The 23,392-nt window shown below is 40.9% G+C and overlaps 2 protein-coding genes across 6 annotated transcripts; one reads left to right on the plus strand and one right to left on the minus strand.

Moving 5' to 3' along the window:
* The first annotated feature begins 3,075 nt into the window (after positions 1 to 3,075).
* LOC127007241 (G patch domain-containing protein 2-like) lies at positions 3,076 to 16,050 on the plus strand. Of its 5 annotated transcripts, XM_050877959.1 has the most exons (13): positions 3,101 to 3,241; positions 3,982 to 4,091; positions 5,645 to 5,820; positions 6,211 to 6,442; positions 6,788 to 7,003; positions 7,276 to 7,470; positions 7,736 to 7,949; positions 9,849 to 9,938; positions 10,428 to 10,526; positions 10,634 to 10,770; positions 11,062 to 11,252; positions 11,695 to 11,897; positions 12,571 to 16,050. In XM_050877959.1, exons 2-12 carry the CDS (start codon positions 4,033 to 4,035, stop codon positions 11,841 to 11,843), a joined length of 1,758 nt encoding a protein of 585 aa, XP_050733916.1. In that variant the 5' UTR covers positions 3,101 to 3,241; positions 3,982 to 4,032; the 3' UTR covers positions 11,844 to 11,897; positions 12,571 to 16,050. The 5 variants fall into 5 exon arrangements, with proteins under 5 accessions (XP_050733912.1, XP_050733913.1, XP_050733914.1 ...); XM_050877955.1 differs by lacking the exon at positions 3,982 to 4,091 and having other exon boundaries at positions 3,076 to 3,241; XM_050877956.1 differs by lacking the exon at positions 3,982 to 4,091 and having other exon boundaries at positions 3,076 to 3,241; positions 14,400 to 16,050.
* Positions 16,051 to 16,276: 226 nt separating this feature from the next.
* On the minus strand, positions 16,277 to 23,116 carry LOC127007242 (cell growth-regulating nucleolar protein-like). Its single transcript, XM_050877961.1, has 4 exons — positions 23,018 to 23,116; positions 21,517 to 21,644; positions 19,453 to 19,678; positions 16,277 to 17,876 (listed from the first exon to the last, which is right to left on the minus strand). Exons 2-4 carry the CDS (start codon positions 21,636 to 21,638, stop codon positions 17,064 to 17,066), a joined length of 1,161 nt encoding a protein of 386 aa, XP_050733918.1. The 5' UTR covers positions 21,639 to 21,644; positions 23,018 to 23,116; the 3' UTR covers positions 16,277 to 17,063.
* Positions 23,117 to 23,392: the final 276 nt, after the last annotated feature.

Consider the following 23,392-nt stretch of genomic DNA (forward strand, 5'->3'; position numbering starts at 1 on the left):
GGAGTGGGGTTCTCCCCGGTCGCTTTCTGCCGGCTCTGTCAAGGCCTTCTAGGAGGGGAGGGGAGTGTGTGAGGCCGCGTTGATACTGCCAGGGCTCGCATTCCACTCTCTAACAGAAAGAGAGAAAATGAAAGAAAAAAAAATGCATGAAAGTAAAAAAGAAAGGAAGGAAGGAAAGAAAAAAAGAAAATACAGAAAAATAAGTCCTTCCAGGCCCGTAATTTCTGGGGGCTAGGAGGGGAATAGGCTCTCACCCCCTATGTTTTTTCTATCGGCCAAAAAAAAAAAAGTCCCTTAAAATGCTTATTTCCAAAACAATTCCCCCACCTGCGCATGCTCTCTTCGCTCATCACCCCCCCCCCCCAACTACTCATGAACCTGTGATGCCCTCTTACCCCCCCCCCCCTTTCCAAAACAAAACAAAAACAAAAAATGCCAAAATTACGGGCCTGTATATTATCCGTTTTTGGTGTCTTATATGTCTTATCCCTTTATACATGATAGTAGTAATGATGATGATGAAGGATATGTCCACGTTCTGAACCTTGCTGTCGACACGGAAACAAGCTCAAAAGGCGCTCATGTGATTTGTTGGCTTTCCGTGCATGACAGGGGGCGTAACCAGATTATAAGAGTAACGAGTCAGGGGCGTAATGTGTTTTCTATACCCCTAAAAGTGCTTATGTAAAAAAAATAAAAAATGCACATGCCCGCTTCGCTCGTCACCCTCCCCTCCCATCTCATGAACTTATGATGCCCTCTAGCCCCCCAAAATCTGCCAATCTGCCTTATCAGATAACGGGGGTGAGGGAGGACGTGGGGGTCGGGCCGGGGTGGGTAGGCCACTCAACACGTGCCCCCCTCACCCCGTGCTAGTTCTCTGTGTGGTCATGGCTATAAAAGTAGGCTTGTGTTTAGTAAGTATTTGTAATGCCGGTGTATCATGAAGCCCAGAATCCTTCGCCTCGGTATACAGAAAGAAATATTAAACAGACGGGTCCAGTATGAATAGAGTACAACTTTTCTCAATCATCTTTTCATCTTTCTTTCGGTTGGACTGGAGACGGATGGGCAGTTTGACATAGAAATAATAAATTGGTGGATATATATTTTTAATGAGTTTAATGAGTTGATAATGTTAATATTGCTTGTTCCCTTTCACATTAGTACCTAACCTTCATTATTTTTCACAGCCGTTTATCTATATACCCGTCGCAGGTTCACGGGCCAGTGCATGAGACGGAGATGAGCACCGAAGCCAGGCGGAGCTATAGGCTATGCCCCCAACTTTGCCTTTACCTTAATTCAATACCTTATTATGCTCCAGATATCCTTTGAAGGGTTTTAATAGTCCCCTGTTTATCTCGCTCTCCCTGCGCAGATGAAATTAAGTGATGTGTCCCCAGTGTGATTATGTTATATCAGTTTACGTTTTATTGTTGCTAGATCCCTTTCACATTAGTAAGCTTCAGTATTTTTTTCACATCCGTCAGTCTTTTTTTCCTTCAATCAACAACTTCTTATCATGCTGTAGAGACCAGGTTAGTTCCTTTTTTTAGTCTCCTGTTCATATTTCTTTCCCTGCGCAGTTAAAGAAACCCTATTAGTTATTTTTAGTCTCCTGTTCGTCTTTATCAGTCTTGCTGCGCAGTTAAAAAGACCCTATTAAGCTCTTTTTTTAGTCTCCTGTTCGTCTTTATCAGTCTTGCTGCGCAGTTAAAAAGACCCTATTAAGCTCTTTTTTTAGTCTCCTGTTCGTCTTTATCAGTCTTGCTGCGCAGTTAAAAAGACCCTATTAAGCTCTTTTTTTAGTCTCCTGTTCGTCTTTATCAGTCTTGCTGCGCAGTTAAAAAGACCCTATTAAGTTATTTTTTTAGTCTCCTGTTCGTCTTTATTTCCCTGCGCAGTTAAAGATACCCTTATAATATTAGGTTCTTTTTTTAGTCTCCTGTTCGTCTTTATTGCCCTGCGCAGTTAAAGATACCCTTATAATATTAGGTTCAGTTTTCAGTCTTCTGTTCGTCTTTAGTCTCCCTGCACAGTTAAAGAGACCCTTTTAAGTTATTTTTAGTCTCCTGTTCGTCTTTATTTCCCTGCGCAGTTAAAGAGACCCTTATTTAGTTCTTTTTTAGTCTCCTTTTCACATTTATTTCCCTGCGCAGTTAAAGAGACCCTAGTAAGGATGTGAGGGAGGTGCACGCGTAAGGAGGAAATAAGGAGACTATTAAAGTGGAGAAGGAAGAAGAGGAAACGTTTTGCTGTCCCTTGTAATAAATATTCATAAAAACGGGATGAAACATACGAGAAACTCCATCAACTCTGCATCCTTCTCTCCCTGCGCAGTTAGATAATATTGGTTATAGTGAGCCTGCGTGTCCTGTATCTTCGTTGCTAGCTCACTATTAGACCTCCTGCCTCGCTTTATATAGTTCTATTTCACGTTTATTGATCTATATATGCCATAACGTTATGCAGGAAGACGGCATGCTCTGACTTATGTTCCATCTTGGGTCATGTTGGTGCCCGTCCTACATAACAGCTGATTTTGGCACTAATTGTGTATACTCTTCTAAAACGTATACTGCACTCATTGTTATTCTCGCTGGGACTCAGAAACACGCAGAAGGGATTTTAAAGCAGAAATATATCGAGAAGAAGCTTCGTAAATATTTAGATAGGTGTTGAAAGTGAAATTTGGTGCAGGAGGCCCTATTAGTGAGGTCGGCAGACACCTTGTTGCTCGCGGCTGCAAAATAGCTCGCAGAGAGGTTCAGCTTGCTTACTCTTTATTTTTCTCTCACCGCTATCGTTTACTGCCCTGATTCGGTCCCAATACATGGTACAAACATCAGAGAAATACCATTAATAAAGAAAAGGCTTTATAACAAATGTACAGGGCAGATTTTAGCCCACGTTCAAGTATATTCAGTTTTTGCTTGTTTGGGCTGTTGGTCAGGTGTGTTGTTTTCCTGACCGGCAATATTAACCATCACAACGATCACAAGTGAACAAAACCAGGCAAATTGATAGGTTTCCCTGCTGAGTATTCACCAGTGCGCATGCGTGGTGGACAACAGAGCGACCTATTTCCGCGGGGAGGTATCTCGCAACACCGTATTGGCAGGCCGTGTTTTGGGATCAATGGTGGCCGCGGAGGGCGTGCTTGTGCTCCCCTTCTAGACCCGCTGCTGCGTCCCGTGGCAGGCGTTGCATGTTGGAGTAGTGCCCACAGTGGATGGAGGTGAGGCTGGGAGGCGGTGGGGGCGTGGCACGGGGGGACAGAGCTTATAGAGGGGAGGACACCAGCGTCGCCTTCCATCTTGTCCTTCCCAGCCTCGCATGATGGCACGGAGCGGCGGTGTCTCGGCCCCCTGCTTGGTGCCCTCAGGAGGCGCCTCGGTCGGCCCATCCTGCGTGGTGTTCATCCCCGGGGACACACTCGGGGGGGCGGACACCGTGACCCCAGCGCCCTTCACACTCCTTGCGTTTACTTATATAGGCCTATTTGGTGATTGTTCAGCAGACCATTTCAAAGAAGCAGTCTATTCGTTTTTTTAGCAAGATTTGATGCTTATTCAAATTTTCTCTCTCACTTTACCCGGTAGCTGCGGGATCATGTTTCTTAAAGGCTCCTCTAAGCGAGAAAAATTAGAAAAAAATCATCACTCCCGCAAACCATTTCATAATATATATCAATGCATTTGTGATCAGTTTATGCATCATCTATTTTGGGGGGGTTATATCATGGCAAAAATTTGGCCTGTCGCTGCTACACAGTAAAACCACAAATTTGGCCCGTCACTGCTACCAGGTTAAAGATAGGTTAGCTCAGGAGGGATGTATTGCAGAGTTTTTGTGGCTGTCAGGATGGATGTCAAACACTGCAGCATGAACCTGTGGATCTTCTGGATAATGCATCATATGCAGACAATTTATTTTAGAAATACAAAACTGTTCATGTTTCTTTCCCTGTGCAATTAGGACATAAGAACATAAGAAGAAGAAGAACATAGGGAGACTGCAAGAGGCCGAATGGCCTACACAAAGCAGCCCCAGATTCCCCCCCACTACCACCTGTCATCCTCATCCATGTAGCTATCAATTCTACTCTTAAAACAAGCTATCGTTCCTGCACTCACTATGTGATTGCTGAGTCTATTTCATTCCCCCACCACCCTATTACTAAACCAATGCCTGCCTATTTCCCTCCTAAATCTATACTTTTCTAATTTAAATCTATTACTGCGTGTTCTATCCTGCTGGCTAATTCTCAGTACTTTACTTATATCGCCTTTGTTGTAACCCTTGACCCATTTGAATACTTCCCAGATCTCCCCGCACTCTTCATCTTTCTAGAGAATGTAAATTGAGATGTTTCAGCCTATCTAGGTATGGGAGGTTCCTAAACCTATGAATCATCTTGGTTATCCTCCTCTGAACTGATTCTAGCAAGTTGATCTCCATTCTGTAGTGTGGGCACCAAAACTGGCCAGCATAATCTAAGTGTGGCCTAACTAAAGCTAAATAGAGTCTGAAGATGACCTCTGCACTTTTGTTGGTTACTGTCCTGTTAACAAAGCCGGATACACTGTAAGCCCTATTCCTCACACTAATACATTGCTTCCTTAGTTTTAGGTCAGAGTTCACTAACACTCCCAGATCCCTTTCATACTCTGCCCTGCTCATCTGCCTAGCATCACATTCAACAGTTATTATGTACTATTTCATGTTATTTTGATTATTTATCGTTATTTACATGCAGTAAATTATTAAAATATCCTTTATTTGCACTTGCAGAGCCAGATTTCATTTAATATACCAGAAATGAGCTATCAATCAATGAATTTGAATAACCATAGATCGTTTGAGCATGAAGTGACTGTTATTTGATACAAGCTTGTCTTTTCGTGTGGTTGTATGTTAGATTATCAATGCAAACGACTGATTTGTTTTTTGTATACATAAACATTCAAATATATTATTGAAAAATAAGCTTCAATGTCTATTAGAACAGTTGATATTCACGTATTCCCAGACTAGAAATACGCAGGTGCCACGTCTATCAAAATTCCCGCTTTGTTGGTGGACAGATGAAATGAAACAGACTATAGTAACCTAACCAGAATAGTAACATGCTACTGCAAAATAGTAACCAACCTCTGCAAATAGTAACCCATCACCTCAAATGATAGCAACTGCTTTAAACAGTGGCATAACATGGTATCTATCAAGGCGGGTCACTAAGCAAGTGTAGCTGTGGGGCATTCCAATGGCACATAGAAGGTTACAAGGGGGCTTATTCTATGATCAGATCAATGGTGGGTACTAGGGCATGGCCAGTGGGGGGGCATGTGTCCCCTTGAATCTATGCCCTGCTGTTTTACCTTACACATTGCCGATAATATTGCAAACTATCACGAGATTCATTCTATTGCTTTTGTAGCTGTTTTCCATTAATTACTATCCATGTGATAAAGCATCATACTTTACCCAGAGTGGAATACTCAGTATATCTCGATGATAATAACTTAACATCTGTGTTAGCTTGTCACACTCCTGACTTTTTGCCTCTTGGGATAGGAATGCTATGTCTACCATCTGACCGCCAACATTTTGCACACAGTTTCTCCGTCTCCTTCTGCAGTGGTATGGCGAGTGGAGATGGGGACCGGCTGAGAGTGGTGAGTGCGGTGAACCTGCGTCACAAGATGGACGCCTTAGTGTCTGACCTCTCCCATGCGCTGGATGAGTCGCAGCTCCCACAGTACCATCGCAAGAGGAGGGGCTTCAAGCGGCGTGCCAAGCTTGCAAACACCCTTGGTAAAGAATGGCCTGTGTTTGTCTATGGAGCTGTGGGTCAGGTGTTGGGAGGCCTGGGCTGGCCGTGTGGCTGTGTTCTTAATGCTCTTGTAGTGCTTACTGTCTGTACTAACCTTTGTACATTCTCTCTCTCTCTCTCTCTCTCTCTCTCTCTCTCTCTCTCTCTCTCTCTCTCTCTCTCTCTCTCTCTCTCTCTCTCTCTCTCTGCATTCTTTCTTAATGTAGCAACTATTCTCACCCCCTTCCTCAGCAAAACTGTCTGGGTTTTTCAAAAAAGATGACATTAGAAGTAATGGATGTGATGTTTGACATGCTGTGATAACTGTTATTTAATATTATTTTCTTTATTTTTTTTTTTTCTTTATTTTTTGTTTGTTTTTGTTTTACAAGGATTATCAAGCAACCGAGGACTAAGTGAAGACTCCTCAAGCAGCATTGGTGAAGTTTTACTATCTCAGGATAACAAGTCCTCCATTCCCTTGACTGACTCAGATGACTTGAGTCCCCCTCCAGAGCACCGCCACCGCACACAGCTCCTCACCCACCACCGCCCATCCTCCAACTTGGTGGAGTCAGACTCAGTCAATGAGAACTTTTCGCCGGCACGCCCTCACAACCGCAGGTAGGTGTTGGGGGTGCTCGTAGCCTTCCTTTGTTTGGTTGTTTTCTGACCATTAGTATCATTGTCATCATTATTATTATCATCATCTGTTAATAGCAAAAAAAATTTGATTCCTTTTGTGCTTAAAGATTTTGATTTGTATGGGATGCACCTGAACCATCAGTTTTTCACATAATTTTTTAGATACATATTTGCTCATCATTTTTGAGTCAGGGTAAATACCCATCAAGTATAACATTGACAAGGGTATTTATTATTCACTAGGGCATCATGGAATAATAACTACTGCTTGAGTACATTTAAGAATGCAGAGAGAGTAGTCAGAAGTCTTCTAATAGTGTCTAGTGTCAATCTCTTCTTATGCAGGAAGCGGAAGTGCAAGAGGATGGCTCTGGACCCTGATGCCCCCTCCACTTCCACTCCCCCCGGCCCTCCCAACACCCCTTCCACCCTCCCCATGGCCAAGCCCGCAGTAGCTGTCACCTCCACCAGCCTTTCCAGTGTGTCCTCCAACAGCCGCAAAAAGAAGATCCTCAGGCCGTCAGTGGACTCTGAGAACAGGTGTGTTGGGTTGTTGACTAATAAGTTTCTCTTGAAGAAGGAAGGAAGTTACATCTCTTTTTCAAAAATCTTCAACTAAAGACTTCGCAGGAGCAGTCCTGTTGCAGACTTTTTATTTCCTCTTTTTGGTCCCTTGAGCTGCTTCATCTCTCCCTAAAAAAAAGGCATTTTTCAATAGTAACATTGTTAATTATGGTAAATGAGAGTTTTAAAAAGTTTTAAGGCAATAAACTGATGACTAAACTGCATTCATTCAACTTCTGTTCTTCCAGATACTTGGCAGTTTCAGCAGGCAAGCGTAAGCGGGGCCGTGAGCGGACAGTGGAGTGGTGCGGCAGCCACCACCTCTCCCACAGCAAGCGACACGGGTCATCCACCAGCCATTTTCACAGTCTCCGGATGCACCGCTCATCCCAGGCTAGTGCAGAGGACAGCATGGACTATGACTACTCTGACGATGCAAACATGTGTGTGAGCTCTGAATATTCACTGATGATGGGTCAGCTTGTGCATGAGCACTTAGATCCCTTGCTTCTTACCTGTTTGATATGTAAATAATCACAGTCATGATGTCATCCAAAGTCTGAGACAAAAACATGAAATGCATGTTAAATATTTTACATAAAAAGCTTGTTTATATATTTGAAATTATCCAGATCCTTTTTTGAAGTTATAGATAATTTGACCTCAACACCTTCACAAGCACAAGTCTTGAACTTCGTTGTCTTCCAGGGAACACAGTAGCAGTGAAAGCAGCAGCGAGAGTGAGACAGGCATCTACACCTGTGATGAGGGTCGGGAGGCTGATGATGAGCAGAGTGACTGGTTTGCCGAGCCAGACCCGGTGTATGGAGTGCCTGGTGCCCCCAACCCCGCTCGCCAACGGAATCCCTCCAACCGCCTCTCCTGGTGGAATGATGAGTTTGACTTGTCTCTCTCAGCCAAGGTAGTCTGTCACCCTCACATGAGTGGTAATGGTGCTGTTGTTATGGGAAGGTTGTCAGTCCAGGCTTTGTGGGTTCTGTTCCTCTACAGGCATAACATAAATTTGAGAACTATTCAGTAAGCCATGGGAAAGTTTTAATTGTATTATTTACATAAATCTGTCTGACATAATATTTTAGATATATTGACCAAATACTGACTGCCAGGTTTTATTGCATAGATCTCTGTATATCCAATGTCCCATCCTCAGTGGAACTTTCCCAAAGGGGCAGCCACAGTAAAAATCTCCAGTTTTCCCAGTCTGAGCATTCCCTCTGAGCACATTCAGTCCCTTGCCTGCCAACTCCCAAAGGCCATGCAATAATAAAAGTGTTTTAAGCATACAAAAACAAGTACCACTGCCTGTCATCCAATAATAAAAATGTTTTAAGCATAAAAAAAAGTAACTGCAAAAGTCCTTATGATAATTACATTTAATGGAAAGCAAAGACTTCCTCATTCTTGTCACCCTGATTGCAAGTAGCAATTTTGTTGAAACTGATGGCTAGTGAAGAGTGCCCTTAGGTTTTCTTGGCATCCAGTCAATACTTACTAAGGTTTTCACATACATACAGTAAATGTTTTGTTGTAAATTGTCATCATAATGGATCATGACTTTCGACTGTCTTGACCTCATAATGTGATATACAGTTCCCTCAAAGCCTGGCTGATGCTGGCTGCAGCAGATATAACACTTGCTGAGTGCAGTTGTGGAGCCTTTTTTTCTCCTTTTAAACTAGGCTGCATACATTAATGCCATTATTGATAACACTTTCACTCAGTTCTTAAATCATAGTGCATGCAGGTCATGGTTATTACTAAATCTTTGACTAAAAGTTGTGAGTGGTGTGATTTAACCCTAATGGAGTGTGCAAGCCTTAGTAGTACAGTGCTGTAGGTGGCATTTCTGCTAACATCTTTGTTTTCTTGAGGGATCACGCTCATGTGTGTGGATAGTAGTTGTAGTAGAATGCTTGATGTTCATTATGGTGTGCCTCAGAAAGGTGTGTTGGGTATATTCACACATGCAAGTCAAAAGTCAATTCCTTTTTGCTGCAGTGGTAACGTAGTCATATACAAGTACCCTTCAGTCATTATTGTTCTGATTTAGATCTAGCTGAACGTTACTTGATTTTCTCATAATGCTTGATCCTCTCAACCAGACCTTTTCTATTCTAATTGTCTATTTTATACTTTGTCCTTGATATTCTGTCTTAAATGTGTAGGGGTTACAGGTTTTGTGCCTCACAGTATTTGCACTCTTCTGGCTCTATCTATTGCACTGTGTTTAATAATGAGAATAACAGAATTGATGTAAAAATTTAATTGTGAGCCAGAACCTCTCCACTTACCTCTAACAAGATCATGTGAGTTTTCAGCTTGTTGAGAATGTTTTAAGTGCTATTGGGTACATGTATCACTTAAATAGAGCTTGTGATATTCCCAGTAGAGTGCAGATACAAACTTGCTCCCGCCTTGCGAGTTGTTTTATATTTATGGTGTACTTGGCTCAGAAAGCTGACAGACCTGACAAGTGGAGTTCAGCAAAAGATTTCAAGTGGTGTGACATCAGGCTTTCTATAAATGAATGATACCTTGAAACTAGTTCTTTGTGGAAAAACTTCAATATCATATGTGTTTCCTTAATGTAAAGCTGTACATGGTAATTATTACTGTGATAAAGATTTATAAGATATTTTAAAAGTATTGTTGGGTCTGAGAGCATCTTGGGCTAATTATACTATTCATGAGCAGTAAGTAGCATTACAGCATGATTGGAGGGTGAGTAGAAGGAGAGCTTTTCACCCCAGGCACTGGGCCTTATAAAATAGCCAGAGGACCTCCCTCTTTCCATTTGCAGGCTCTGTTCAAAGAGAGGTATGAGACAATGTCCGTGGAGAACCAACAGGCCTGCAGACTCAGATTCCAAAAGCTTAGAGAGAGGCTTTTGGTGAGTATTGGCAGATTGGAGCCACCAGTTTTGTAAGATGTCATAAGATAAGCCAGTCAGGGTGTGAGGTAACCTGCTTTTCCCTTGGTGTAAGTACCAAGGAGTGAGATATTGCTGAAATTCTAATTGATATATCTAACTTGTATAAAGACTTAAGTTTTTTTCAATTATTTTTTATCACTGCAGATTTTTCAGTTATATCTGCAAGTTTTTCAATTTCTAAGAATATGACTAGTAACTTTAGATGATTTTAATGTACTGAGTTTATTCATCTAGATGTATGGACAAGGCAATAGTTTTTATTTTATCAAAGGGTAATGCTTTGAAAAGTGTATTAGGTCATACAAAGTGACCTGCCACTTTTTTTTTTTTTATTTTTTTTTTTTCCCCAGACATTTTTAAGAAATAGGATGATTGAGCTTTGTTGGAATTCTTATGTTGTGTTTCGGTTGAAGGAGCAACAGCCACTGATTCAAGGTTAACTCACAGAGACGAGAGATCCGGGCTGGACGCAGGAGACTGAGGGATAGGAAGCCCGGGTTCAGCATTGTGTCTTCTGTCAATGACAAGGTTTCCAGGTTCCTCCAGGTATGATTTTTCCAGTATCCTTTCTGAATGTGTTACTTTTCCCCTGAGAAACATACTCAAAAGTCATTAAATACTTGTCCATATGTAGGATAAATATTTTGCTTCAGGATCCACGCCAGTCAGAGCTGCGCCTGAGGCCCATGACAGACAAGGATCGTGACCAGCTGAATCACTTGGCCAACCTATACTCCCTCACTATCCACAGCAATGATGACCACACTGCTCCCATCCTCACCAAGACCAGGTACTCATAACCCTTGCAGTAACACCACCACACAATAAATGAACTGGATGATTCCTCCATCCTCAGTTCAATGAGATTGATACTTGCTCAATGTGTAATGTTACTCGAAATATCAATATTTTTTCTTTTATTAAATGAATGTCTTTTTGCCCATTCATCTGCCATTTCATCAATATGCATGCTTTCACATAATCCAGTTTACTCTTTTCCTCAGGACATGATGAATACCTCTTTTCCCCTCATTGCATGCCACACATAGATATGCATTTTTGATTTCGGGCTCTCTGACAGAAACACCATCACCAAGCAGTGGCTGGAGGTGGATGAAGCCCTTGCCTGTGGGGGAACCTTCCCTGGAGGTCTGCCAGTGCCGTTAAGTGATCTTAAACGGCGAAGACGCACGCCTCCACCCACTTCCAACAATCTGACTGAGGGCAGCAATGACTCTGTGGAGAGTGTGTCCAATAGTGCTGGGCTTTCAGGTGAGTACCACTGGCTCTGCTGAGTCCTGCAGTCATTGCTCATTGACTAGGTGTAGGAGGATCTTCATGAATGGAATAGTGTGGAGTTTGGGATTGGAGCATTGAGTATGTATGGAGTTTGATGTGTGGGAACTTATTCACCTACCTGTTGTCCAGAAACACATCAGCAGAATTTTGATGTGTTAGCCTACCATTCATAGGAAGGTGTTTTGAGTTAAGCCAGCTGAATCATATCCTCTAGTGCCAGTCTTCTTTCCTGATGTGTAGGAACCTGCATTCATTTGAATATGGAGTGTTTTATGGGGCTAGTTAGGCTGTGGGGCCACTATTCATTTGAGTATCATAAATTACAACATCATATTGGGAGTCCAAAAACATGTGAGCAGAATTTTAAGAGGGAGGTTTGCCGAGCTTCATAGTAATGCATTTGGGTTTGTGGCAGGTGCGTACCGTCCTCCAGTGCCAAGTGTCAGCTGGGATGATGATGTTGGTGACTGCTGCGCCGACTCCTTATCTGAACGGCTGGCTGACTCTGAGCCAGACCCTCTGCCTTCCCCCACCTCCCTCGGCCTGCACGACTGCACGCTCTGAGACTGCTTCAGGCTGACTGCTCCATCACTGCCATTGTTTATAGTTATTTTCAAGGTAAACAGTTACTTTTCCTCCTGTTTTAGCTAAAAAGTGTTTGCATGTAGACAAAAGACAGAGATGTTAGCTGCAGTATTGCATGCTACTCATACTTAAACCAGTTTTTACCTCCTGCACTTAAACACCATAAATTATTCTCGGCATTTGTAGTTATCAGCAACCCAGTACCACGAGATGTCGAAAACAGAGCTAGTAAAGGAGGAACTAAGAAAGGGAGAAAATGTACTTAATTGGTGAAGGAAAGGTTCCTCATTCTTTGTCCAGATAATTAGTCTCACAATTAGCGCCCTTCTTTTGTCCTGTTATCCCTACCTTACCATTTATACATATTCTCACAAAGCTACACACAAGAATGAATTTTCAGTGATCTTGCCATCTTGTAAATTCCAATATGGTCATACTCAGTAGTTATTTTCAATTACAAACCTTGTCAGTTGTGCCTCCTGTCACAGTCACATTAGGTATAGTTACTTTTTCTTTTACCCCAGCTTAGATAATTATTTAGTGACCTATTTACCTTTACTCTTATTGCCCTTAACATCCTCCTTACTTTTATTATTAAATATCAATCAGAACGATTTTAAATTCTTAAAGTCATCTTTCAAAACATTAATCCACAACTTACGGTTTATTTTATTTAATTTTTTAATATCCTTTATTCCTCTGGCAGAACACATTTTGGCTGAACCATTGGAGGAATATCACATATCTTTGCTGGGTCCAGTTGCTTTACACTTCCCTACTTCCCATCCCGTGCGAAGAAAAAAAGCTACAAGCCTGTACTTTCCATTAACTGAAAGGAACAACTTGTGAAAATCAGAAGTGTAGGTTGTCAGTTTAGCATTTATGAAGTTAAGTACCGGTCAGCTTGTTTCTCCGGGAGGTATGAGCCAGTCATAGTTCTACCTCATGTTCTCTTTGATCTCTGTCCAGTGAACTCAGCAAGTTGTGACCCATGGTTCCTTACTAGCCTTAAAACATTGTTTTTAAATACAGTCTGCCCTTCACATTCACTGTGCTATTAAGGAGGAAAAGAGAGAGAGAGAAGGGGGGGTCTTTAGCAAGCGAGAAGCAGAGAGAGGGAAAGGAGGGAGCTGTGAAGAGAAATATTTTCCCTTAAGTTAATATTGTTTAATTATTTATTACCTAATTGATTTATTTAAAAAAAGATTATATTGTGTGTATTACAGTATTTACATAGTAGATAATAAGTGTGTGTGGGGTGTAATAATAATAATGGTTTGATGGCAGTTATTGGAAAATTTACAGGTTTTAGGTTACACTACAGAAAAAAAAGTACAAAATTAAGGGGTTGGAGGCTGGTGGGTTTAGATATCAATTGAATATGGGATGAATTGTGGTGGCACCAAGCCAGAGCAGCATATTGCAGTTGTCGGTGAGATGCTAATCTCGGGTCATCTCCGTCTGTGGGTCAAATGACAGCTGATGGCAAGGTGCAGATGGCATGGTGTAAAAATATCACTCGGGTGATAAAGGTGTGAACTCAAGGCTGGCAAGATACACTCAACCCTCAATATCCCAGACAAATAGGAAGAAGCACCTGTCCCAGAACCAAAACAGTCCAGGAATTGGAAATTGCTACAGTCTGGGGGCCACAGCCCATTCCTGGACATTTTCCATACTCAATCTGGCAATTGCCAGTATTTAGTACTTGACCCGGACTTTTACCACACTTTGTCCAGCACACTTAAGCAACACAAGTGAGAAAGATTAACTTAAACATGGCATTTAAAGACTTGCAATATACACCAACAAGGACACAGCATGTATGGTGGTCATAAGGTGTTCACCATTCAGTAACCTCTTCTTATACAAGGAGGTTAGATTACAAATTAAGACTCCGATTAACCAAAAATGTTATACTACTGCAAATTATTTATACACTCGATTCCAGTGCATACAGTGTTTGTATGCAAATGTAAAGTCAAAGCACACCCGCTTAACAGCATAAGACAACTGTAAACAACTACGCCCTGCATACACGTGGCCATTGTTGTTGACACTGACCAGGGGACGGAACCTGATGTATGGCCGAATTTCTGTTTTGATACCCGGACTTGGGCCAGGATATGTCTGGCAACCACTGGGCATAGTCAGACCACAAGGTTTGGCCCTGACTTGTATTTTGATTTGGACTTTACAGGGCATGTGCCTTTTAATTACTGGACCCTGGATTTTATCCAGGGAATCAAGGGTCGAGTGTACAAAAGGCGGGTGGGCTAATGGCAGGACAAACAGTGGTAGCTGACTTTGTTGTACGAAGCTTATTAAACAATTTCAACTTTTTAATCATCAGATTTTAGGGCCTCTTGAAAGCATTTTCAGAAGCACCACATTTAGAAAGCATACCTACTTTGTATTTCTGTAGCGCACTAAAACTTTTGAGAATTTAATTTGATATATTTATGGCAGTAAATGATAAAAAAGTATTTATGCATTTATGTCTTACTAAACTTTGTTTTCTTTACATTTTTCTAGTCCCTGTGCATCCGCAGTTTTCTGCAGTTGGCCACAATGCTAAAAAGAATCCATTTAAATTACTGATGCCAAACTCACAAATAATCAGGTGTGGAGGGCTGACTGTATTGTCACTTAACCATGGAAATATCAATCTTGATTCTAAAACTTTTCCTTGTGTTAAGATCACTGAAATTTATTTACTGTTAAAACACTGCAGTTTGTTATTGAGCTGGAAAATAATTAGATTTTTAAAACTAAAGTACAAGTATTTAGATAAGCTAAATATATAAATTTACAATCAGTGCATTGATAATGCTGCATTGATTAATTGACTATGTATATATTTAATTAATCAGATAAGTTATTTTAAAATACATAGTTTATAGAGTAGTAGGTATTTGGTATTTTCATTTCATCCCTGGTACATGGTAATGCCTCGGCTTTATTAGTTGATGGATGATGGCATACCTTCAATATTTTAGGAAAGTGACAGGATTCTGTTGAGAAATGCAATCAGCCTTTGACAAAAATGGGGAGGCATTAGTTGCTGTAATCTGAGGTGTGCATGAGTGTACTCTGGCAACCTGCTATCACACAGCATGTCTGATTTTGTGGTTAACATACAGTAGCCTACACATAGGAAAGTTATTAGTATCAATAATGTGAAGGCAGCAATGAGGAGTCTGTCAATTTTAGTTGATTTTGAGTATCAAATTATAAAATATTAATATTGTTGCAGACGGCTGCTTCATTAAACTTTTCTCTGCGGAAGGCAGCAGGGTTGTTTAATTATTTGAAACTCAAAATCAATTATATTTGATGGTAATCAATATTGCTGCCTGCATATTCTTTATACTGATCACTATTTCCTGTGTAGGCTATCATGTGTTATCCATGAAATTGGACAGGCCATGTGACAGCAGGTTGCCAGAACATGATATTGCACACCTCAGACTCAGGCACCACAACTAAGGTTACCTGTGACTAATAACAAGTAATATTTGAATGCAAAAGTGAGTATACTTTTGCTTAATTAATATGAAGAAAATTCCTGTTCACTGATGATGCCATTTGAGTGGCCTACTGAATATATATTTATTAAAAGTATGTATTAAGACATTACTCATTCCATAGACCACTGTCATGAGGTATTTGGGTGTCTGTGCCTGTAATAACCAACTCCTGATCTCAAATTTGAAATAGTTAAAGGCCGCTGTATAATGAAAAATTGATACAATAAAACCTTAGTTGGCACAGCTGGGACAAAGGCCTTGTTGACTAAAAGGAATAGTCCCCCACTCAAATACATACATATAAGCACTCACAATGTTTGCATAATAAATAAGATGCGATTCAACCATGGGGAGGCCTTTTGGGAGACTAACGACCCAACGACTATTCTCACACCTACAGGATGATTTTTTTTTTTTTTTCCCCGACTGCACATCCTCTGAATGAATGTTCCTGCCCACTAGAGAGTTAACCATTATATTCCCGAGCATTAAAAAAGACCCTCTTGGAAAAGTTTTCACACATGGAAATAGAGTATGGCATATTCCAGCCTTTATTTTTACACCAGGTTTGTTGTGTTGTATATAAATTTTGTATAAGTTTGTATATATGAATTTGTATAAGCTTTTGTTTATAACAAAAATAAATTTTAAGATATTATTTTTAACTTTTGCCATTAGAAGAACCTATGGTGTTTCGGGAGATCATTCAAATTTCTAAGATTTATATTTGTCTTGTAAACCTGCGAACACAATTACTGGAGTCACTGAAAGGAATTCTCGACAACTGCACATCAGTGAAGTCAAGGCATGCAATCTTTCAAGAAGTCTCTTTGTAGAAAAATATGAGCTTAAAGAAAAAGCAATGTTTAAATAAAAACTAAATTCTGTTTAGGTTTTCATTTGGTTCAATAAAACATTAAAATACTGGAATAACATTAAACTTAAAATTTTAGAGAAATATCCAACACAGTAAGCAAACACCATTCACTGCTAGACTGCTGACATGGTAATTTAAAAAAACAAAACATGAATGGCCCATCCGTGTCTGTGTTCTTATCCTTGACAAAGAAGCCACTGTAAACACACTTGTGAAGTTATCAAAACCCAGTTTCCTCCTGAGAGCTTTGGAGCTTGTTAGCCAATCTATGGCCACTGCTTGGATCTCACACACCCATTTCCCTTGCTCAACAGTAGCCACTCCTTGTTAGTGGGAAAAATAAGGGGTGTGTGAGAATGTAAAATAAAATAGCAACCTTTTAGTACAAAAAAGAGGCCATATGGAACATGTAACCTAACAATCCCATTCATGCCACAATATTCATCCTGATGTAAAATAAAATAGCCAACCTTTATATATATATATATATATATATATATATATATATATATATATATATATATATATATATATATATATATATATATATATATATATATATATATATATATATATATATATATATATATATATATATCTATATATATAAAAGGCCACAGGGAGCAGGTAACCTTGCAGTTCCATTCATGCCACAATATTCATCCTAAATGAATGTTATTACTATTTATTGAAAAATATGCTTTCCAGTTTCCTGTTAGCTGCAGGATGCATGTCACACTGACAGCAGTATGATATACCATCACTCAGTCTTAACATACTTGAAAGGGCATGTTATGTACGTAACTTGACCCTGCATTTTTCCATAATAAATTTATCTTTCTTGTTTAACTTATGACTCAACAGAGCTACTAGTTCCTGCTTAGATTTTACATTAGGAGCATCCCCATAAGCACTGTAATAGAGTGAAAACACCTTCCTCTGCAGCTTATTGAGCTTCAAGCCTTCCTCAGGGGCTTCTTTGAGAACCCTTTTTATGGCATTGGTCCACTTAAATAGTGCAGGATGTTGTGGCTCTTCTGGGCTTGCTTCTTCCAAGACATGGTTTCCATTTGTTGCAATGGTACCATTCTCGATCTTGTTCTCTGTCCCTTGAGGAGGCACCTCTTCTTGAGAAATGACTCCCTTCTTTTTTTTCTTTTTCTTTGCCTCGACTATTTCCACGACCTGTTCTAAGGAGTCATCGCCTTTCTTCCGTTTCTTTTTCTTTTTGGGCTCTGCTGATTCCATGTTAGGTTCCTCTTCTTCAATGGAGTCTAGCTTCCTCTTAGTTCCAGATTTTCCTTTACTCTCATGTTCAGAATGCTTTTCTTTCTTTGATTTTTTACTTTGTTTTTCCTTCCTTAATTCCTTTCTCTCTCTCTTGTTTAGTTTTACTGCATCAGCGTCCGCTTTTCCTGTCTCACTGGATGCCTGAGGAACAGCTTCATTATTGACTTTGTTATCTGCATCAGTTACACCTTCATCTTTTTTCACACCATTACTATTATTGCTGTTGTCATTTTTGGCGTTGGCATCTTTAAAAATCTCCCAAACTTTGTCTACTAGCTTTGTATTTGACACTCTGCAGGAGCTCCTCATAAAGTTCTGGAAGAAGAAAAGGAAACATTTTTAATTGTGAATACCGTAAATTGCAATGTACTAAATATGAATATCATAAATTGCGGTGTACAAGTCGACTTTTTGAGCCTCAAAAACTCTCTCTGAAACTAGGGGTCGACTTATATGGCTAGGATAAACCTTTACCATCGAGTGGCAACTCCGGTTGCCCATACACACAACTGGGAGTGAGTTGTCGGTTGTCTATACAGATGGATAACAGTTGTGTGTACAAGCAGCCACGCAGCTGTAAGTAAACAACAGACGATGGCGGTGGCTGAGGAGTGAGAAGCAGTGGAAGATGGTCTACCAAGGGACTCATAATGTGGACTGGCAGAGCTGCTTTCATTACTATACAGCCAATGCAGGTGGAGAAAAATGCTCAGTGTGGCACCAGCTTAATATGTTTTTTGCGACAGGTTACCGTATACTGTGCCGTAGCCTATCCACACTTAAATTTTGGCCTATCAGTAGCCTACCGTATTTTGGGGGCCAACTTATACGGCAAGTATAGGCCTAATCCCACAATTTTGAGCTAATAATCTTGAGGTCAACTTGCAATTTATGCAATTTAGGGTACATAAATGCATATAAGGTAACTACTAAAACATGGGTACAATAATGCTACACCTAATGCAATACACTGCAGACCTATTTAATGGAGAAAATGTTCCCCAGCAAACCCCTCAGAATGACAACAGACAGCACTAGCAATGGGACAAATCTACTGTGGCTGGCAACCCATTCAAGACAAAATAAATAAATAAATAAAAATAATAATAATAATAATCTGGTAACTTGCAATCTTAATATTGAAAAATGAGTATATGTTCATACTGCAAATTCTGTCGATCTTTATAATGGCATGTGACTGACTCAGTAGCCAAGCAAGTTTTTTAATAGACTAGTGTTAAGCAATCAATCGATCAATCAATCAACGGAGGCACACACTGAGGGGGCATTACGATGCCATCCCCAACACCCTGGCCCCTCCAAGCAAGGCAAAATGCAGGCCACCTTCCCATCCTAGGTACCTTGTGGCAGGATCCTTCAATTTGCTCAAGTCACAAGCTTTGTGGGCATCCCCTTGGTCTCCACACAGAACAGTCTCTTACAGAAACCACCCAATGAGGAGGACCGACTTCCCTGCAGATGTAAACACTGAGCTCTCACCAACCAACACCACAGTATTTATGCTTTGTGACCTATTCTTTTGGCTTACTTTTGTTATTATAAACAGGACCACCACTTTACACATTAATTTCTGTTACCACAAGGGGTCCTTTTCATTCTCAGGTGACCTAGTCAAGTTTTCAAGATGATGGTGGTGGCAGTGTGTGCGCGCGCATGTATGTGTTGTGTGTGTTTTGCATCAGCACAATGAATGGCTGGAGGGGAAGACTGCAACAGTTATATAGACAGACTGGTCAGAACAGTGTGGGGAAGTGAGATGCTGACTAGTTTCGTAAGAAGGGAAGTGAAAATAAAATTATGACAATCCATGGTGGTCTATGTCCAAATGGATACAACACTTTGGTAAGGTAAAGTATTCAACATGTCTTACCCTAAACTTGACTTCTTTTCGGGGGATGTTGGAGTGGAGGATGATACTCTCCAGCAATTCCTTCAGCTGGGGTTCCATGTTCTTGGTATTAGTTACCTTCTCCTTGATCTTCATCACCCATTCCTCTTGCTTTCTTTCTCCTTTATTCTCCTTTGAAACATAATTGCTTCCTCCATACTTCTGGTCCTCTGTGATGCATTTTATGTGGTTGCTGTAGTCGTCACCCCTGAGGAAGACCAAGAAGTTACAGAACATTAAGTTTTTCACAAGTGAACATACACACTGAAATATATGCATGTGGAAGCAAAAATAAATCTGGAAGAGAAGTACTCTTATTGATAAGTGGTTTCAAATGTAGAGAGATTAATTGTGAATATCTAGAAACAGGAGGCAATGAGAAGTCATGATCCAGCAGGTAACACACAACAGTTTGGGGCTGAAATGAATCATCCATATTGAGCATGGCATTCACCAATGACAATTTTTTTGTGCTACACAAGTGCACTCTAGGGGCCGCTTTCACAGTCGTTTTGTTTGTTTTGATTTTTACCAATGGCGCCGATCGACGCTATAGTTTTCCACGTGAAACTGGCCGATGGGGTAGTGGTGGCTGCAGAGGAAGCGAGAGGTGTTGAAAATGTATGCTAGGGTGTGGGTCTAGGCTAACCCCGCAGCCGCCACTACCCTATCGGCCAGTTTTAAGTGGAAATACTATAGCAGCGATCGGCGCCATTGGTAACGATCAAAACAAACAAAACGACCCTAGCGGCCCTAGGTAAGTATGGTAAAAAGTTATTGTAATGGAATAGTGAAGAGGTAAACAGGAGGAATGAAATATTAACCCCTTCTTTATCGATGAATTACCATAGTGATTCGCGAAATTTTTGGCTGAGTAACTGGTAAATTATCCCTGTAAATCATAGCTTATTGACAATACACAAGGCTTCATTTTATCGGTTTGTATGATTTTTATGACAAATTTATTGACAAATTGGCACTGTATCATTTACTGTGTTTCAAGGTCAGTGGGTGTGGGTGGTGTCTTACTGATATGTGTTATAGCTGTCAGCAGGTGTCCTTCTCTCCGTCCTAGAGTGAATCAAAGTATGATATGACTTGAAAGTGACTTACAAGGGTCAGATGATAACAAAACTCAGTCACATAGCTTCATAAGTGACCCAGATGAAGAATGTTTACCAGAAAATGACAGCAAGATAAGCTTTGATGAAGAAAATGAGAGCTCTATGCTATATGTGTCCATAACATGGAATGATACCCTTTTATTTAGCATCATCCTGTAGGTTTCTCCAAACAGCTTGTTTATGTGTGTGTGTTTGTGTGTTTGTGTGTCAAGTCAGGTTAGAGTCAACACCCAAACGATCTTGAGCTCCAACACCACATACTGCTATTGCATATGATTCAATTATATAAATAAATAATACTACAGTGTCTCTACATACTGCTCAGGTCTGCTAAATAATCTTCACTGACATTAACCCCTTCACTACGGCTGGGCGAAAACCGTGCCCCGCACCATATCCGAGATCGCTGCGCATGCCAAATTTCAAATGTCATTATTGAATATAACAAGTTTTCAGCCATAAACTCACCATAATCATCATGTGTAATATATGAAAACATGAAGAATTAAATGGTGCACATAAAGAAACTTACTACAGCCGGGCCAAAACAGGGCCGCGCGCTGTATCCAAGATCGCCGCACGCGCCAAATTTCAAATGTCGCTATTGAATATAACAAGTTTTCAGCCATAAACTAAACATAATCATCATGTGTTATATATGAAAACATGCAGGATTAAATGGTGCACTTAAAGTAACATAAATTAATTGATAATGTTGAGATGTAAGCATAAATATATAGATAAAATAACTCATACATTGGCTAAAGCGCGCCAGGATGCAGTATGCGCGTCCTCGGATATGGTACGGGGCACGCAAGGGCGCAGTATACGCGTCCTCGTATTGGAGGGGTTTATAGGCCCTCAACATTGGTGCTATTTCCAGTAAGTGTTGCTGTCTGGCTACAACCACGACCCTGCTCACCAGAAATCTTTGCCACAGTCCATGCAGGAGACGTGCTTGTCCCTCCGACATTTGAACCAGTGCGAAGACACCTGGTTCTTCTTGAGAGAGGTACCACAGGTGGCGCAGATGAAATACACCATCGTCACCTGCAAGACAACAAAGATGTCAGCTGTTGGTAGGTTGTTAGTTTGACCTCCCTGCCTGACTCACTGGGTTGGTCCACCTTCCTCAATACACATGGGGTAAAGATTAGTTTAAAGGTCCTTCTAAATTTCTGACAGGCGGATATTTTTTACAATTTTGAGAGGAGGAATCGGCACACAATAGAACCACTGAACACATGCTATTTTGAGATAATTGCAAAAGTAAGGTAAGAGTAAGGTCCAAAACTCCAAAAAGATTAAAGGGGAGGATCTGCCACTTTTGTAAATAGCCCAAGGGTCTTGAGTTCGATATATGTTATGAAGAAGAATAACCTGATCATCATACCCAAAAATAGTGTAATTTATTTTCCATTATTTTCTTTCAAGTTTACTCAAAATTTCTGGTCTATCTTCTCTGTCACTTCTACAGCAACTTTTTTGTCCCTTGCACTCAAAATACTCAATAAACTTCCAAACAAGATTAGTGAAAAAAACTGTTAAAAAGTCACTAAATAATGGACTTTTTAATGCCTGCGGTGCCTTGACACCACCTGCTCCCACCCATTATCACCGGCCAGCAGAGCAAACCCACCCCCGCCGCTGCCCCGTTCCGTCCCACGCTGTGTATTTCCGCCGGCCCACACCACACGCCGAATAAATTTCAACTAACCAAACTTAACTTGACCTACCTAACTGGGGGGGGCTTCACCCTCGACACTCCTTACGGAAGAATTGCCCCCCCTCAACCCTCCCCTTCTATTTTCCAGAAGTCGTTCGTTACTGCACTACATTCATAGACACGCACACACACACACAAAAAAAAAAAAAAAAAAAAAAGTATCAACTTCAGAAGAGGTGGCAACCCCTTCTTCAACAATACCTCTAAATTTAATTATACCTGACCTGTGTTTCGCTGCCAAAATGTGTTCAATGCAAATAAATCCCTCGATACATACCCCCAAAACCATACTTTATGAAATTAATATTATACAAGCGAGTGATTTGTGACAGAAATCAAGACAGCAATGTGTTGAATGTGCACACAGTACTTCATATAGCACAACGGTGTTTTCCGCAGTAGGACGGGTGTAATTCTGAAATAATCCCCACGGTAAACTACACACTCCAAAAAGCCTGTAAGGAAATAAAGGGTAGTCTACTGAGTGTGATATATTTATTGTGGCTAGGGAATGGGCTTGAGTGAAGGAAAAAAAACTCGGCTGTCAAATCAAATGGGAGGGCGAGGGCGAGGGGCAGATGGAAGCAAGAGTGAGGGTACCCTGCACGCCGCCTACTGGGAACGTGGGAGGGAGGATGTGGCGCTAACTCGATATAATAATGGTCACCGTGAAGAGATTAACACACTGGACACTCACGACAGCCCGGCAGCCACGCACGAGGGGTAAATAAGTAAACTTCAGCAGACTCCGGCCACACACGTGCTCCCCGGCGGGCCTTACCACAACAACGCCAGGCTGCCAGATGTGCGACGACCAGTTCCAGATTATCGTACTCAGAGCCTCGTATTTACCGGTTTCTGAGCCATAGCCATTGCCACAAAACACCAATAATTAACCATTTTAACAATAATTATATATGTATGCAGTTATTGGGGTCGAGGAGGTAGTTTTAGGGTCGGAAATCGACAAACATAAGTTGCTAAGTACGACAATCTAGCAACGTTGGCGAAGACTAGTTCCACAATACGATAAGCAAACATAGTTATGCTTCCAAATAGCAGAAAAACGACA

The sequence above is a fragment of the Eriocheir sinensis genome, chromosome 35, assembly GCF_024679095.1.
Source record: "Eriocheir sinensis breed Jianghai 21 chromosome 35, ASM2467909v1, whole genome shotgun sequence".
NCBI lineage: Eukaryota > Metazoa > Arthropoda > Malacostraca > Decapoda > Varunidae > Eriocheir > Eriocheir sinensis.